The sequence below is a fragment of the Salvelinus sp. IW2-2015 genome, unplaced genomic scaffold (assembly GCF_002910315.2).
Source record: "Salvelinus sp. IW2-2015 unplaced genomic scaffold, ASM291031v2 Un_scaffold803, whole genome shotgun sequence".
Classification (NCBI taxonomy): Eukaryota; Metazoa; Chordata; class Actinopteri; order Salmoniformes; family Salmonidae; genus Salvelinus; species Salvelinus sp. IW2-2015.
This window is the reverse complement of record NW_019942617.1, coordinates 29675-47174: the sequence shown is the minus strand read 5'-3', so window position 1 is coordinate 47174 and position 17500 is coordinate 29675. Positions and strand designations below refer to the sequence as shown.

General features: G+C 45.3%; 1 protein-coding gene across 1 annotated transcript in view; it reads right to left on the bottom strand.

The window, feature by feature from the left end:
* LOC112068952 (receptor tyrosine-protein kinase erbB-4) overlaps positions 1-6037 on the bottom strand; it is a 51337-nt gene extending 45300 nt beyond the window's left edge. The window contains exon 1 of the mRNA XM_024136187.2: positions 5832-6037. Coding sequence (XP_023991955.1) covers positions 5832-6005 — 174 coding nt within the window. The 5' untranslated portion in view covers positions 6006-6037. The remainder of the gene's footprint in view (positions 1-5831) is intronic.
* Positions 6038-17500: the final 11463 nt, after the last annotated feature.

Sequence of the window (17500 nt, the reverse complement as noted above, 5' to 3'; positions counted from 1 at the left end):
CACACAAYGCGAGAAGAGGGGGCTAGAGAAGATAACTAGTCCATTTCTGCAACGCGTCAACTAAACCAAATCATCACCAGATGTAGATAGAGTGTGAACAAAATGATGACAGCTGAGGTAATAGAAGGGGACAGGAAGAAAGGGCATGCCTAGTCAGGTGCTCAACAGAATGCATTCTACCAAAATGTCTTCCTCATTTATTAACACAACATCTAATAGCCATCATTGAAGGTCCATCTGTACGAGAGTAATTCTCAGCCGGCTTAAGCTTCACAAGGACATGGACTGGATATGTGAGAGAGTGATGTGATAGAGATCAATGCAACAACAGAGAACTGCATATGTTCTGTTAGCAACATGAACCTCTCCATTTTCCCAAGTGTTCCACATTCTGTTCTATTCTTTCTGTTCTGGTTTTAATTCTATGGTTGTAACTCTCCGGCCTGGCCWAGTGAGCTCAGCTAACCGACGTGTCCCCATGCAGACTGACTGTGTGCCTGATGCTGAGGAGAAACAGGAGGGGATATAGCTGAGGTGGAGTTAGAAGGACACAGTTTTTAARACAGAGAGAAATAGTGAGATATGGAGATTTAAAGAAAGACAGATGAAAAGAAGGAAGAAAAAGCTAAGGAGAGTTGGAGTTAAGAGGACAGGACACACACCGTGAGTTAGATAGTGAGAGAAGGATATAGCTAAAGAAAGAAAGAGAGAGGTAGAAGAAAAATCTAATAAATAAAGAGGGTGGTGCCATGGTGCCATGTCTCTCAGTGCATAGCCCCTGATTAATCTGCTCATTAGAATGGATCCCACGGCTGATTATTACATTAATAATCCATCGTGTGAACGGCTGTCTGACTCAGAGAGAGAGAGAGAGAGGAGAGAGAGAGAGAGAGAGAGAGAGAGAGAGAGAGAGAGAGAGAGAAGAGAGAGAGAGAGAGAGAGAGAGAGACAGAGAAGAGACAGAGAGAGAGAGAGAGAGAGAGAGAGAAGAGAGAGAGAGGGAGAGAGAGAGGGGAGAAGAGCCAAGATAGAGAGGAGTCTCGCCTCGCCTCCCCTCCCAGACACAGATTAACCTGTTTTCCACAGGAGCCTGGCAGCCTGGAGAGTCCCGAACAGCCATGTACCTGCACCCCTACCTGGGAACTCAGCTCTTACTGCTGGAGTTAGACCATGCACACATCTACACAGATACCTTAGGGCCATATAAGCCACGGCTGACCTTTGTTTATGACCCTGCACTTATACAATATGCTATAATCTCCAAAACTGTATTTCAGTCATTCAATTCTCCACAAAATGAAATCTGGGCGAGCACTGTTACTTATTGTACAAGGATCCATAGATTTCTACAACATTTACAATTAATTTACATATGACTTCACTCATAGTGAGGACTAGCAGAGTGTATAGAGAACTGGTATGCTGTCTCTATCYCAGGTCCCTGGCCTCATTACCTRGGGCCCCTGGGGGTCCCCTGACTCACACCTAGGAGGCCCTACAAAACCTTCACAACCACTGCCTTAGAAACACTATATTGTGCCATAGGACCCGGGTMWAAAGTAGTGCACTATATAGGAAATAGTTCAAAAGTTCAAGCATTTCACAGTACTGTTTTACACCTGCTGTATYCTGTGCATGTGACAATAAAACKATGAAACTTTTGAACTATTTCCTATATAGTATCATTTCCCAACAATGCAGAATACAAGTAATACAACAGAGAAGAAAAACACAGGAAATATGAGAAGAAAAAAAACACCAGAACGCAAGTTATATCAGGTCAGTGAGAATAACAATATTTACAATGTGCATGGATACTGGAATGATCGAGGTAGRTGTGTACACTGAACAAAAGTATAAACTCAACATGCAACAATTTCAAAGATTTTACTGAGTTATAGTTCATATAAGGAAATCAGTCAATTGAAATAAAACCATTAGGCCCTAATCTATGGCTTTCACATGACTGGGAATACAGATATGCATCTGTTGGTCACAGATACCTTTAAAAAAAAAGGTAGGGACGTGGATCAGAAAACCAGTCAGTATCTGTTGTGAACACCATTTGCCTCATGCAGCGCGACACATCTCCTTCGCATAGAGTTGATCAGGCTGTTGAACATGGCCTGTGGAATGTTATCCCACTCCTCTTCAATGACTGTGCGAAGGTGCTGGATATTGGCGGGAACTGGAACATGCTGTCGTACACGTCAAATCAGAGCATCCCAAACATGCTCAATGGGTGACATGTCTGGTGTATGCAGGCCATGGAAGAACTGGGACATTTTCAGTTTAAAGGAATTGTGTACAGATCCTTGAGACATGGGACAGTGCATTATCATGCTGAAACATGAGGTGATGGCGGCTGATGAATGACACAACAATGGGCCTCAGGATCTCATCCTACGGTATCTTTGTGCATTCAAATTGCCATCGATAAAATGCAATTAAGTTCATTGTCCGTAGCTTAAGCCTGCCCATACCATAACCCCACCGCCACCATGGGGCACTCTGTTCACAACGTTGACTTCAGCAAACCTCTCAACGCGATGCCATACATGCTGTCTGCTATATGCCTGGTACAGTTGAAACCAGGAGTCCGCCGTAAAGATCACAATGGCCAGTGGCCATTGAACGGGAGCATTTTCCCACTGAAGACGGTTACGACGCCGAACTGCAGTCAGGTCAAGACCCTGGTGAGGATGACGAGCACGCAGATGAGCTTCCTTGAGACGGTTTCTGTCAGTTTGTGCAGAGCATTTTCGGTTGTGCAAACCTACAGTTTCATCAGCTGTCCGTCCGGGTGGCTGGTCTCAGACGATCCCGCAGGTGAAGAAGCCGGACGTGGAGGTCATGGGCTGGCGTGGTTACACGTGGTCTGTGGTTGTGAGGCCAGATGGATGTTCTGCCAAATTCTCTAAAACGACAACGGCTTATGGTAGAGAAATGAACATTCAATTATCTGGCAACAACTCTGGTGGACATTCCTGCATTCAGCATGCCAATAGCATGGTCCCTCAAAACTTGAGACATCTGGTATTGTGTTGTGTGACAAACCTGCACATTTTAGAGTGGACTTTTATTGTCCCCAATATAAGGTGCAGCTGTGTAATGATCATGCTCTTTAATCAGCTTCTTGATACACCACACCTGTCTGCTGGATGGATTATCTTACTCACTAACAGGGATGTGAAAGAAATAAGCTTAAAACATGGGACCAACACTTTACATGTTGCGTTTATATTTTTGTTCAGTATACATGTAAAACTGGCTGGTAGCAGGATAAATACTACTGGTAATAATAATCACTATGGTTATGTGGTGANGCCATGGAAGAACTGGGACATTTTCAGTTTAAAGGAATTGTGTACAGATCCTTGAGACATGGGACAGTGCATTATCATGCTGAAACATGAGGTGATGGYSGCKGATGAATGRCAYRACAATGGGCCTCAGGATCTCATCCTACGGTATCTTTGTGCATTCAAATTGCCATCGATAAAATGCAATTAAGTTCATTGTCCGTAGCTTAAGCCTGCCCATACCATAACCCCACCGCCACCATGGGACACTCTGTTCACAACGTTGACTTCAGCAAACCTCTCAACGCGATGCCATACATGCTGTCTGCCATATGCCTGGTACAGTTGAAACCAGGAATCCACCGTGAAGATCACAATGGCCAGTGGCCATTGAACGGGAGCATTTTCCCACTGAAGTCGGTTACGACACCGAACTGCAGTCAGGTCAAGACCCTGGTGAGGATGATGAGCACGCAGATGAGCTTCCTTGAGACGGTTTCTGTCAGTTTGTGCAGAAATTTTTCGGTTGTGCAAACCTACAGTTTCACCAGCTGTCCGTCCGGGTGGCTGGTCTCAGACGATCCCGCAGGTGAAGAAGCCGGACGTGGAGGTCCTGGGCTGGCGTGGTTACACGTGGTCTGTGGTTGTGAGGCCAGATGGATGTACTGCCAAATTCTCTAAAATGACAACGGCTTATGGTAGAGAAATGAACATTCAATTATCTGGCAACAACTCTGGTGGACAGTCCTGCATTCAGCATGCCAATAGCATGGTCCCTCAAAACTTGAGACATCTGGTATTGTGTTGTGTGACAAACCTGCACATTTTAGAGTGGACTTTTATTGTCCCCAATACAAGGTGCAGCTGTGTAATGATCATGCTCTTTAATCAGCTTCTTGATACACCACACCTGTCTGCTGGATGGATTATCTTACTCACTAACAGGGATGTGARAGAAATAAGCTTAAAACATGGGACCAACACTTTACATGTTGCGTTTATATTTTTGTTCAGTATACATGTAAAACTGGCTGGTAGCAGGATAAATACTACTGGTAATAATAATCACTATGGTTATGTGGTGAGTGGGTGATGAGTGTGCGTGCATGTGTATGTATGTATGTATGTGTGTGTGTGTGTGGTGTCAGTAGTGAGTGTGTGAGTGTGGGTGTATGTGTGTATGTACGTATGTGTGTGTAGTGTGCGTAAGAAGCGTGTCAGTGTAGGTGTGTGTGCCTGAGTGGGTAGAGACCTGTGGATGRGTGYGTGTGCTTGCCTGAGCGCGTGTCTCAGTGCAGGGAGGAAGTGCAGATAGTCGGTGGGAGAGAGGGAGAGAGGGAGAGAGGGAGAGAGGGAGAGAGGGAGAGAGAGAGGGAGGGCAGTGGTAGTTACTGATAGTTTGTAGTAGGCTGTAGAGCACCTACAGATGGAATATCCAAATAAAGTGTAACCGAAAATTATCTTTGGAAAACTGCCATGTAGATGTACAGAGACATCTTCTTCACCCATCATTTCACCAAGGATGGAAGGGATGCTGTTTAGTAATTCACTAGTTTATATTATCTCCTAAATGTTTTAAAGGGGATAAGGGGAACTGTTTACTGGAAGACCGCACTGTAGAGCTGGGGAGTGTGAAGTCAGAGACAGAGGTTGTGATGACACTCTATTCCCTTTATAGTGCACTAATTTATAGTGCAGTACTTGTTACCAAAACAGTAGTGCACAATATAGGGAACAGGGTGCCATAGGGCCCTGGTCAGAAGCAGCGCACTATAAAGTGAATAGAGTGCAATTTGGAATGCACCCAGAGAGTGTATCTGAGGTAAAAACCTAGTCAATCTACATCACTGACAGACTCCACAAGGTTAAGACTGTAGGATCAATGAAACTTCAACGGAGCAGGTATAAGCAGAATCTAGAATGAGAATGTGTGTTTGAGAGATTATGGATGAGTGTATTCATGTAGAGACAGACAGATATTGAGTGAGAGCATGAGAGAGATAGAGGATGGGGGTAAAGAGAGAGAGAGACAGACAGAGTGAGAGAGAATGAGAGAATGAGAGACAAGAGGAGAGGCCGATGACGAGAGAAGAGGAGAGAGAGAAGAGAGAGACGAGAGAGAGGAGAGAGGAGAGAGAGAGAGAGAGAGGAGAGAGAAGAGGATCGAGCAAGAGGGAGAATGAGAGAGAAAAAGAGAGAGAGAGTGAGAGAGTGCAGGTGTTCATAGTGTTTTGTATACTCAGTGTATACCCAAACTCCATTGCAACACCGTGGGGTGACGATTACTGTAAAGGCTGTGAGAGGGATTTCAAAATTCCCTCAAACATGCATATAATGGTAAATGGATCTTCCATAGCGATATGTTTGACATACTGATCACCTTTTTCGTATTTGATCATTTTAATGACAGAACAGTCACAGTGGGTATGTATAGTAGTAGATACCTATGAAACAGGAGCACAGACAGAAAGTGGCTGATGGTGCTCGAACCCCCATACAAGATTGAACCTTTTAACAGGTGAGTCTTACCTTGGCGATCTGAACACACCAGTTGAGCAGCAGCTGGGAGCCGATGTTGTCCTTGTGTTCGTGGACGTAGTCSAGGAGGCAGCCGTGGGGCATGAGCTGGGTGACCAGCTGGATGGTGGGGCTCAGGCAGACCCCCAGGAGACGGACCAGGTGGGGGTGCTCCATGCTGGCCATGATCAGAGCCTCCTGGGGAACAAACACAGGGACTCAGGCACACAGGGAGACCATATATTCTAATACATTTGAACCATAGGGGGTGCCTATATTTGTCCTGTTTCACATATGTACAAGTGTGTGTTGTGAAATGGAAGTGTGTTTTTTGCATATCTCTGAGACACCTTGGGAGAGCGGGCTCACGGCCAGGGATCAGCCATTATTGACGGCGTCCCTGGAGCAATTAGGGTTAAGTGCCTTGCTCAAGAGCAGATCGACAGATTTTTCACCTAGTCGGGTCGGAGATTCCAACCATAGCATCCTTCTGGTTACAGGCCCAACACTCTATCCGCTACGCTACCTGCTGCCCGTATACACTGCTGTACGTCAGGGGGGTAAGGGATGTCTTATTAGGGCTGTATAAGGACTGAAATGTCCTTTGCGTTCATGCAAATCATGCATTATTCCATTTGGTTTAACTGATGAGCAGCACAAGTAARAGCAAGAAAGATATCAACATTTAATCASCCAATTCACAAGATACATACACACTAGCACTCACAGCCACCAGCAGTACAGCCAACCTCACAACCCCACACACAAAGACAACATAAATTCAACCAGGCTATTGCCACGTTGTATCCCATGACAGTGATGGTGTTATACAGAGAGAGCAGGCAGGAAAGTGTAGTATAGTGCATACGGCTCAGAGAGAGAGTTGGGACTGCAGCCCAAATGGCACCCTTTTCCCTTTATAGTGAACTACCTTTGACCAGGGCCCATATGGAAACCCACAGGGCTTTGRTAAAAAAAAGTAGTGCACTACAAAGGGCATAGGGTGCAGTTTGAGACACATATTGGATTTATGATCACTGCTTCACTGCACTTGAATAATCCAGTTATCAGCTGCAGATCTATTACAATCTAAGGCCCTACATCTCCACGATCTTAAATCAGGGCCATTGTCAGAGGGAGAGAAGGGGAGAGAAGGGCCACTGTCTGCTTTTAACTGAGCCTGCCTGTATAACAGCTCCTCCCTTATAAATCTACATGGWAAAGAGGTTCATCTATCATTTTTGTGTGTGACTGTGTGTACTGGGGGGAGCTATAATTCTACAGCATAGGCTTAGAATAGAAAAACACACATGACACAAGCATGCACAAACACAAAAACAAACACACATTCTTGAACACATTCCCACACACATGATATATTGATAGCTGTGAATTTGTTATGTGTATAGTGACAACATGATCTTGTTCACGATGATGCAACGACTGAGAACTGCTAACCTAATGCTACATATTAGCATGCGTGGAAAGATCTATGGCAGTACTGGCCTATTACTGTTTGCATTGATGAATGTGAATGTGAGCGTTCTGCTGTGTGGATTCCATTGTTCATCAGTGTGTCTTCTACGTGTGTCTTCTACGTGTGTCGTCTACGTGTGTCGTCTACGTGTGTCTTCTACGTGTGTCTTCTACGTGTGTCTTCTACGTGTGTCGTCTACGTGTGTCGTCTACGTGTGTCTTCTACGTGTGTCGTCTACGTGTGTCATCTACGTGTGTCATCTACGTGTGTCTTCTACGTGTGTCGTCTACGTGTGTCTTCTACGTGTGTCTTCTACGTGTGTCTTCTACGTGTGTCTTCTACGTGTGTCTTCTACGTGTGTCTTCTACGTGTGTCTTCTACGTGTGTCGTCTACGTGTGTCTTCTACGTGTGTCGTCTACGTGTGTCTTCTACGTGTGTCGTCTACGCGTGTCNAGTAACTAACCTAACAATTCCCACAACTACTACCTTATACACACAAGTGTAAAAGGGATGAAAGAATATGTACATTAAAGATATTATGAAAATGAGTGATGGTACAGAACGGCATTAAGGCAAGATGCAGTAGATGGTTATAGAGTTTACAGTATATACATATGAGATGAGTTAATTGTAGGTATTAAACATTAAAGTGCAATAGTTTTAAAGTGAGCTAGTGATTACATGTATGACAAAAGTTGGGCAAGATTGCAGTAGGATTGATATAGAGACAGTATATACATATACATATGAGATGAGTAATGGTAGGGTATGTAAACATTATATCTAAAGTGGCATTGTTTAAAGTGGCTAGTGATACCATTTTACATAAATTTTTCCTTCCAATTCCCATTATTAAAGTGGCTTGGGAGTTTGAGTCATTATGTTGGCAGCGGCCCACTAATGTTAGTGGTGGCTGTTTAACAGTCTTTCGATGGCCTTTGAGATAGAAAGCTTGTTTTTCAGTCTCTCGGTCCCTGCTTTGATGCACCTGTACTGACCTCGCCTTTCTGGATGATAGCGGGGTGAACAGGCAGTGCTCGGGTGGTTGTTGTCCTTGATGATCTTTAGGGCCTTCCTGTGACATCGGGTGGTGTAGTGTCCTGGAGGGCAGTTAGTTTGCCCCGGTGATGCTGTTGTAGGACCTCACTACCCTCTGGGGAGAAGCCCTTACGGTTGTGGGCGGAGCAGTTGGTACCAGGCGGTATTACAGCCCGACAGATGCTCTCGATTGTTGCCCAATCTGTAGACATTTGTGAGTGCTTTTGGTGACAAGCCGAATTTTCCTTCAGCCTCCTGGAGGTGAATAGGCGCTGCTGCGCCCTTCTTCACGACGCTGTCTGTGTGGGTGGACCAATTTCAGTTTGTCGTGATTGTGTACACCGAGGGAACTTAAAATTTCCCACCTTCTCCACTACTGGACCCGTCGATCTGTGGGATAGGGGGGTGCTCCCTTCTGCTGTTTTCCTTGAATTCGCACAATCATCTCCTTGTTTTTGTGGGACGTTGGAGTGTTGAGGTTATCTTCCTGGACACCACGACTCCGAGGGCCCTTCACCTCCTACCTGTAGGCCGTCTCGTCGTTGTTCTGGTAATCAAGCCTACCACTGTAGTGTAGTCCGCAAAACTTGATGATTGAGTTTGGAGGCGTGCATGGCCACGCAGTTCATGGGGTGAAACAGGGAGTTACAGGAGAAGGCTCCAGAACGCACCCTGTGGGGCCCCAGTGTTGAGTATTTCAGCGGCGGTGGAGGATGTTCGTTACCTACCCTCACCACCTGGGGGCGGGCCCGTCAGGAAGTTCCAGGAACCCAGGATTGCACAGGGCGGGTCGAGCCCAGGGTCTCGAGCCTTGATGACGAGTTTGGAGGGGTACTATGGGTGTCTTTAAAATTGCTGAGGCGTGTAGTTCGAATTAACAGCATTCTCACATTAGGTATTTTCTTCTTGTCCAGATGGGTTAGGGCAGTGTTGCAGTGTGGTTGCGATTGCGTCGTCTGTGGGACCTATTGGGTCGGCGTAAGGCCAAAAGTTGGAGTGGGTCTAGGGGTTGTCAGGTTAGGGTGGAGGTGATATGGTCCTTTGCTAGTCTCTCCAAAAAGCACTTCATGATGACGAAGTGAGTTGCTACGGGGCGGTTAGTCGTTTAGCTCAAGCTGGCCCTCTTGAAGCATGTGGAAACAAGCGACTGGGATAAGTTATTGATTGAATATGTCCTTAAACCCACACCCAGCCAGCTGGTCTGCCGCATGCTCTGGAGACGCGGCTCGGAATTGCGTCTGGGCCTGCAAGCTTGACGAGGGGTTAACACGTTTTTAAAATGTTTTACTCACCTCGGGCTGCAGTGAAGGAGAGCCCGCAGTTTTTGTTTAAGCGGGCCGTGTCAAGTGGCACTGTGTGTCCTCAAACGAGGCAAAAAGTGATTTTAGGTCTTGTCTGGGGAGCAAGACATCCTGGTCCGCGACAGGGGCTGGTTTCTTTTGTAATCCGTGATTGACTGTAGGACCCTGCCACATACCCTCTTGTGTTGAGCTGATTGAATTGCGATCTTACTTTGTCTCTATACTGGCACTTAGCTTGTGATTGCCTTGCGGAGGGAATAGCTACACTGTTGTATTCGGGTCATGTTTCCGGTCACCTTGCCCTGGTTTAAAAGCAGTCGGTTCGCGCTTTCGTTTCAACGCGGAATTTGCTGCCATCAATCCACCGGTTTTTCTGGTTTGGGAATGTTTTAAATCGTTGCCTGTGGGTAACGGACATCGTCAATTGCACTTCTAATGAACTCGCTCACTTGAATCAGCCGTTTCTTCAATGTTGTTGGTTGGACGCAATGTGGAAAAACACATATCCCAATCCACGTTGATCGAAAGCAGTCTTGAAGCGTTGGGAGTTCAGATTGGTCGGGACCAGCGCTTGAAAACAGACCTGAGCGGCGGGAGCTTGCTGTTTAGTTTCTGTTTGTAGGCTGGAAGCAACAAAATGGAGTCGTGGTCAAGCTTTTTCCGAAAGGAGGGCGGGGGAGGGGCCTTTATATTGCGTCGCGGAAAGTTAGGATAACAATGATCCAAGGTTTTACCAGCCCTGTAGCACAATCGATATGCTGATTAGAATTAGGGAGTTTTGTTTTTTCAAGATTAGCCTTGTTACAAATTCCCAGCTTACGATGAATGCAGGCCTCAGGTGTGTTGGTTCCAGTTTAATTAAAAGTCAGATAAAGTTCATTCAGGGCCATCGGACAGGAATGTGTCTGCTTGGGGATATATTTACGGGCTGTGATTATAATCGAAATGAGAATTCCCTTGGTAAGATAATGCGGTCAACATTTGATGTGAGGAATTCTAAATCAGGTGAACAGAATGACTTGAGTTCCTGTATGTGTTATGATCACACCACGTATCGTTAATCATAAGGCATACACCCCCGCCCCTCTTCTTACCAGAAGGGATTTGTTGTGTTTCTTCGGCGCGCATGCGTGAAGAAACCAAGGCTGGCTACAACCGACCTCCGTTTTAGCGTCTCTCGGAGTGGTAGCCATGTTCCGTGAAGCAAAGAAACGTTACAGGTCTCTGATGTCTTCTGGAATGTTACCTTGCTCGGGGATTTCATCAACCTTGTTTGTCAAGAGACCTGGGACATTGGCCGAGAGTATGCGTAGGGAGTTGCAGCTGCGATTGTGCCCGGTCTCGAAGGCCTGACCAGAGACCGCTTCGGTTTGCCCCTTTTACGGCGTCGTTGTTTAGGGTCGCCGGCTGGGATCAGATCCATTGTACTGGGTGAAGCAAAAACACAGATCCGCTTCGGGAGAGTCATTATTCCTGGTTGTAAGGATTGGTGAGTTGACTTTCCTCTTATACTTTCAGTAGTTTCCTCCCGACTGTATGTAATTGAAACCTAAGATTACCCTGGGGTACCAATGTAAGAAATAAACCACTATAAAAAAAAACAAAATTACTGCATAGTTTCCTAAGGAACGCGAAAAGCGATGGAACGGCCATCTCTATAATGGTCCACATGTTTGACAGTGCAATTTCAGAGCAAAAAAACCAAGCCATGAAGGATGATCCGTAGAGCTCCGAGAACCAGGATTGTATTCAAGACACAGATATGGGGAAGGGTACCCAAAACATCTTCTGGGCACCATTGAAGCCCCAAGAAAACACAGTTGGCCATTCATTCTTAAATGGAAGATTGTTTTGGAAACCACCAAGACTCTTCCTAGAGGGTTGGCCGCCGGCCAAACTGAGCCAATGGGGAGAAGGGCCTTGGTCAGGGAGGTGACTAAAAACACCTATGGTCACTCTGACAGAGCTCCAGAAGTTTCCTTCTTGTGGAGATGGGAAGAAAACCTTTCCCAGAAGGACAACCATTTCTTCTACAGCACTTCACCAATCAGGGCCTTTCTATTGGTAGAGTGGCCCAGACGGAAGCCACTCCTCAGTTTTAAAAAGGCACATGACAACCCGCTGGAGTTTGCCAAAAGGAACCTTAAAGGAATCTCAGACCATTGAGAGAAACAAGAAACAACTCAGGCCAGGGTCAACCCATTCTTAACATGTCAAAAACTCAGGGAAAGTGCTTGATTGGACACACTGAACTTAAACTGTGTGTAATGTGTTTTGTGTGGGGATGTGTTTAACTATTCTTGTGGACAAGAAACTAAACTGGTGTGTTGTTGTGTGTGCTGTGTGTGTGTGTGTGTTGTGTGTGTCTGTGTGTGTGTGTTGTGTGTGTGTGGTTGGTGTGTGTGGTGTGTGTGTGTGTGTGTGTGTGTGTGTGTGTGTGTGTGGTGTGTGTGTAGGGATATTAACCTAGTCAGTTGTACCACTGAATAACATTCAACCAAAATGTATCTTCCCATTTAAACCCAACCCCTTCTGAATCAGAGAGGGTCCAGGGGGCAACTGCTGAGCCAATGGAGTTTGTTCTGTGTACACTTTGAGATTAATTGCATATAATTTGTGTCAACTTCGAGTACCATAAAAATCTAACAGAATCTCAGGGAATGTATTAGACTTAGGAAAGGGACACGACTTGTGTTAGAAATTAGTACAACATCTACCAATATGGTGACCTTGTACTTTTTTAAGCAAGAGGCATTTCTTGGGCCTACTGCCTGTTTTTTTGGACAGAATACTCAATTGTGTTTTGTATCCTGTAACTTTTTAAAAAACAGGACCATTATGAATCTAAAAAAGCTCACAGGCGTTCCCTTCTCCCAAAAATATCTGCATAGGACATTGATGGACAGGAGGAAAGAAAGAAAGAAAGAGGAGGGAAAGAAAGAAGAGCGAGAGAGAAAGAGGAGAGACAGAAAAAAAAAAGTAACAGAAAGATAGAAGTGACAAAGGAAGAGAAGAGAGCAGAGGGTAGAGGGAGCAAGAGGCCTCATTTAAAACAAGCTACCCAGTATCTGTTCTCCCTCCCTTACATTCTCTCTCACTCTCTGTCTTCTTACACACTCCCTTTCGTCTCTACTTCAAAGGGAGGCAGTGCGTGTCTGTTGTTGAAGGGAGCCCAGTGGCTCTCTGGCATACAAACATGTAACTACATAAGGAAGCAGCTGACATTAAAATACTCTGTCTGGGGCTGCAGGGAGGTGTGGTGTGTGTGTTTGTTTGTGTGTGTGTCTGTTGTGTGTGTGTGTGTGTGTGTGTGTGTGTGTGTGTTGTTGTGTGGTGTGGCTGTGTGTGTGTGTGTGTCTGTTGTGTGTGGTGGTGTGTGTGTGTGTTGTGTTGTGGTGTGTTGTGTGTGTGTGTGTGTTTTATGCATGTGCGTGTTGATCCCACTGGTCCTTTGATGCGCTCCATAAGGCTACCGCCTGTCCCAGCTTAATGTTGTCCTTTTGTTTTTCCTGCTACAGTTAAAAAATGATGTTCTGTTGCGCTGGTTGGTGTGAGAACAGCAACATCAGAGACCATTAAGTCGTCACAGAACCCAGTCACGATCGGACACACTACTAACCCCCTCCCCCCCACACTCCTATCACCCTTTCCCAGCCGGCTGTGGACGTCACATACAGGGAGTCCAGGGAGTGAAAACAGCGGGTGAGCTTTACAGTTACAACTTGACCGTACAACACTCTGTTTTTTTCCCATTGTCTGATTTTTATCAACAATTATTTGAAACGTAGGCAAGTCAATTATAGGAAGCACTACCACAAACTTAACCAAGAGGCAAAAACACAGCAACACTATAAAAACAATGCGGTCACATTGTCGTAGTTTAGCTAATGCTCCTTTGCTAGGGACCTACACAGCAGAGGAGGCTGGAGGGAGGGGCTATAGGAGGGCGAGCTCATTGGTAATGGCATGAATGGAATAAATGGAATGGTATATCAAAATACATCAAAACATATTGCCGACAACCCACATGTTGGATTCCGCTCCATTTCCAGCCATTACAATGGAGCTCCCCTCCCCACCAGCCTCCTCTGATACACAGTCCGTCCATACTAAAACTTGGTCTGTTAGTGAGAAGCTAGATTTACCTCTGCTCCCCCCTTTCCCCCTTTATTTTCCTTTCCTTCTTTCCCCTTCTCTCACTATATCCTGGACGGAGGGAGGAGCCAAAGCGAATCACTTTGAAGACTAATTGAGGAATTAAAGAAACTTTAAAAAGCACCGTGGCCAACTCCTCAGGGTAAACATGTACCAGAAGAGGCAGTGAGGGGAAGATACCAGTATGTTATTTAGGATACAACCTTAAAGACAATATACCTAAGAACCAATCATGTGGCTTCTCTTGTTCTTCAGCAAGACACACACATACTGTATACACACATGTCTGCCTGACACACACACACACCACAGGAGAATGCTGACGGGAGACGGGCTCATAATAATGTTTGGAACGGCGCAAATAGAATGTCATCAAACACGTTGGAAACCATGTGTTGATGAATTGAAACCATTCACTATTCCGCTCCATCCATTATAACAAGTCCGTCCTCCCCCCAATTAAAGGTGCCACCAACCTCCTGAATACACACCTCTATAAACAACAAATTTACCAACATTTACCATGTGCATGTATACGCCAAACGTACCCACATATCAATTACATGATACGCAAACGTACCCACATATCAATTACATGATTGTTTTTGTTTTAGAAAACAGTCAAATAATTCATTTCCAAAGACAGTGTAGTCTGTAATTTTTTGTGCGAAACACAAATCGAGAGGTAGTATATGTTATGGAACGGCTGATGAGGCCCAAACATGGGAGGTAGGTTAGTATGCTTGGAGTGTTATTGGACGGCTGGAGGGCACAACATGGAGGTAGGTTAGTATGCTGGAGTGTTATGGACGGCTGCTGAGGCCAACATGGAGGTAGGTTAGTATGCTGGAGTTTATGGACGGCTGCGAGGCCAACATGGAGGTAGGTTAGTATGCTGGAGTGTTATGGACGGCTGCGAGGCCAACATTGGAGGTAGGTTTAGTATGCTGGAGTGTTATGGACGGCTGCGAGGCCAACATGGAGGATAGGTTAGTATGCTGGAGTGTTATGGACGGCTGCGAGGCCAACATGGAGTAGGTTAGTATGCTGGAGTGTTATGGACGGCTGCGAGGCCAACTGGAGGTAGGTTAGTATGCTGGAGGTTATGGACGGCCGGCTGCAGGCCAATCTGGAGGTAGGTTTAGTATGCATGGAGTGTTATGGACGGCTGCGAGGCCAACGTGGAGGTAGGTTAGTATGCTGGAGTGTTATGGACGGCTTGCGAGGCCAACGTGGAGGGTAGGTTAGTATGCTGGAGTGTTATGGACGGCTGGAGGCCAACGATGGAGGTAGGTTAGTATGCTGGAGTGTTATGGAGCGTTGGAGGCCAACATGGAGGTAGGTTTAGTATGCTGGAGTGTTATGGACGTCTGTGAGGCCCAACATGGAGGTAGGTTAGTATGCTGGAGTGTTATGGACGGCTGCGAGGCCAACATGGAGGTAGGTTAGTATGCTGGAGTGTTATGGCGGCTGCGAGGGCCAACATGGAGGTAGGTTAGTATGCTGGAGTGTGTAGCTCCAGGACTTCTATTGGCTCTGGTCCTGGGAGAAGCACATGACCATGGAAACCTCTGTGCCTTTGCCAGTATAAACAGACTGGAGCCTTGCCAAGCCAAGGCCTCTGAGCTCTCTGTGCAGTACAACCTCTCTCTCTTGTACAATGTATGCATAGCCACCAAGGTGTATATCAAGACACTGATCGAAGCTCAGTTGTTTTCCCTCCCTAAAAAAGTTAAAGTGTAGGATTCATGGAGGAAAAACTGATCCGAGATCTGTGCCAAGAGGCCGAGGCAGCTTCTATCTAAAACCCACCTGTCAAATAATGTTCCTCCCTTTCTATATGGTCAGACTGAGAAGCTATTGTAGACCTATTACAAACCTTAATATCCAACATCCACAACCACCTTGGATGTCTTAATGTGTTTACAGCTCCCAGTCCCCAACCTGCACTACAGCATGTGATTTTGCTGTGTTCATGCTTGGCAAACCTAAAGCGTTTTAAAGAATGTATAAAAGTCCACTATAAGCCAACCAGTAGCCCACTTACTTCCTCTTCTCAACCATATTACGCTGCATAGGAAGAGGTTCTGTGATGTAATACTGGTGTTACTGTGGAAGCAATACTTCCATGGATTTGTTTAGTGGTCTGTTATGGTAGCACGAGACTAAGAATGACAAGCCAGCACTACACATTCATTGCGAGGCTATTACACACCAGCAATAATCAACTTCTCATCAAAGTCTTTGTGTGCAGTTATAGCTTATTGTTACCTACATTTATAACATGAACTATAACAGTTATCAATTGTAGTTGCATTACAAATGTCACAAATGTTTGACAAACCGCTTTAAGGAAACACAAAACAATTATTGTGGTGATGTTTGCATGCGCATGTGTTGTAGGCCTGCTAGGTGTTACAGTACACCCACACCTAGGTTATGCGTCCCCCCACAAGGTCTTAGTCATGGTAAATGCCAGATATGTGTGGTAAAAGATTACAGTCCTGGTTTTAACATGGTAGTGAATGTGTGATAGGGTTAACAGCATGGAAAACTACTGGCCTTGGAAATGTGAGCCTGATAGGTGCATGATGTGAACACCAATGAGCAGTATGCACATTATTCTTATTGGTGGTAAMACTTTACATTGAAGTTTCCTTATTAGAGAGTAATTACRTTCAATAACAAGAACATAGAGATCGTGGAGATACCTACATTTTGTTGAATGGAAAGGGTTTGTTTTGCATTATGGCCAAACCATTGTGTAGCCATTTATACAGGGTGAGTACACGTTTGCTTAGCTTTTCATACGTSAGTTAGTGGKACARCATACCTTACATCAAMTAGAGCGCCGTAACTAATATATATTTAGCAATGTCCAATGTAAACTCGAGAGTGCCCTGTCCACCCAGGTATGACGTGGGCTGCTACATCAGCACCTTGGATACGGGCACACCATTCACCAAAGAGCTCCTGCCCCGTTTTCAGCCAATCAGCRGAGTGTTTTCTCGATAGGAGATCAACCCCACCCCCTTCGCTTCCAACTGTATCGTTCCGCTTTGGGAATGTCCTTTCCGACAGAGCTGTAGATTTGACTGAAATTGCCAAATGCAACCCCCGTTTCTTTTACTCATMATTTTCAAACTGCCATTCTCTGATCTAACWGTTTGYGTTTGCTCTAGCATGGTAATAACGCATGGTTATTAMGGTTTCATGGGTGAGCGTGTATTCAGCTCAACAAATTGCTCCCTCATTATTTTAAAACATGTCAAATAAATAAGTCGGAAGCACTTGGCAATACCAGTTAACCTATTGGAATGCAAGTATTCCATATCATAGCCTTGTCGAGGCAATAGGGGAGATATATCTCGGCTGAAATGATTGATACGCTGATCTAAATCACTTTGGATGTCAAGYAAAGGCACATAATCTATCAACCATGCATCGCTGAAAATACATAATCAAAAGATACTATATGCAAATGACATAATTTATCATATGTCTGACTTCATAATCGATGTATTTTTGTCTGCTGTCAGAGACATAGGAAAAGTGTGACGCAAAYGTTCTTGTTATGGGCGTCTCTTMATTTTTATGCCTTGGATTGACAGTATAACTAACCAATACACTTTCGAGTTTGTACATTTCCAGCAGGCTGGATTCCCCAATTTGACCAATTGCAGGCCCAGATTTGGTGCTCGTATTGTTT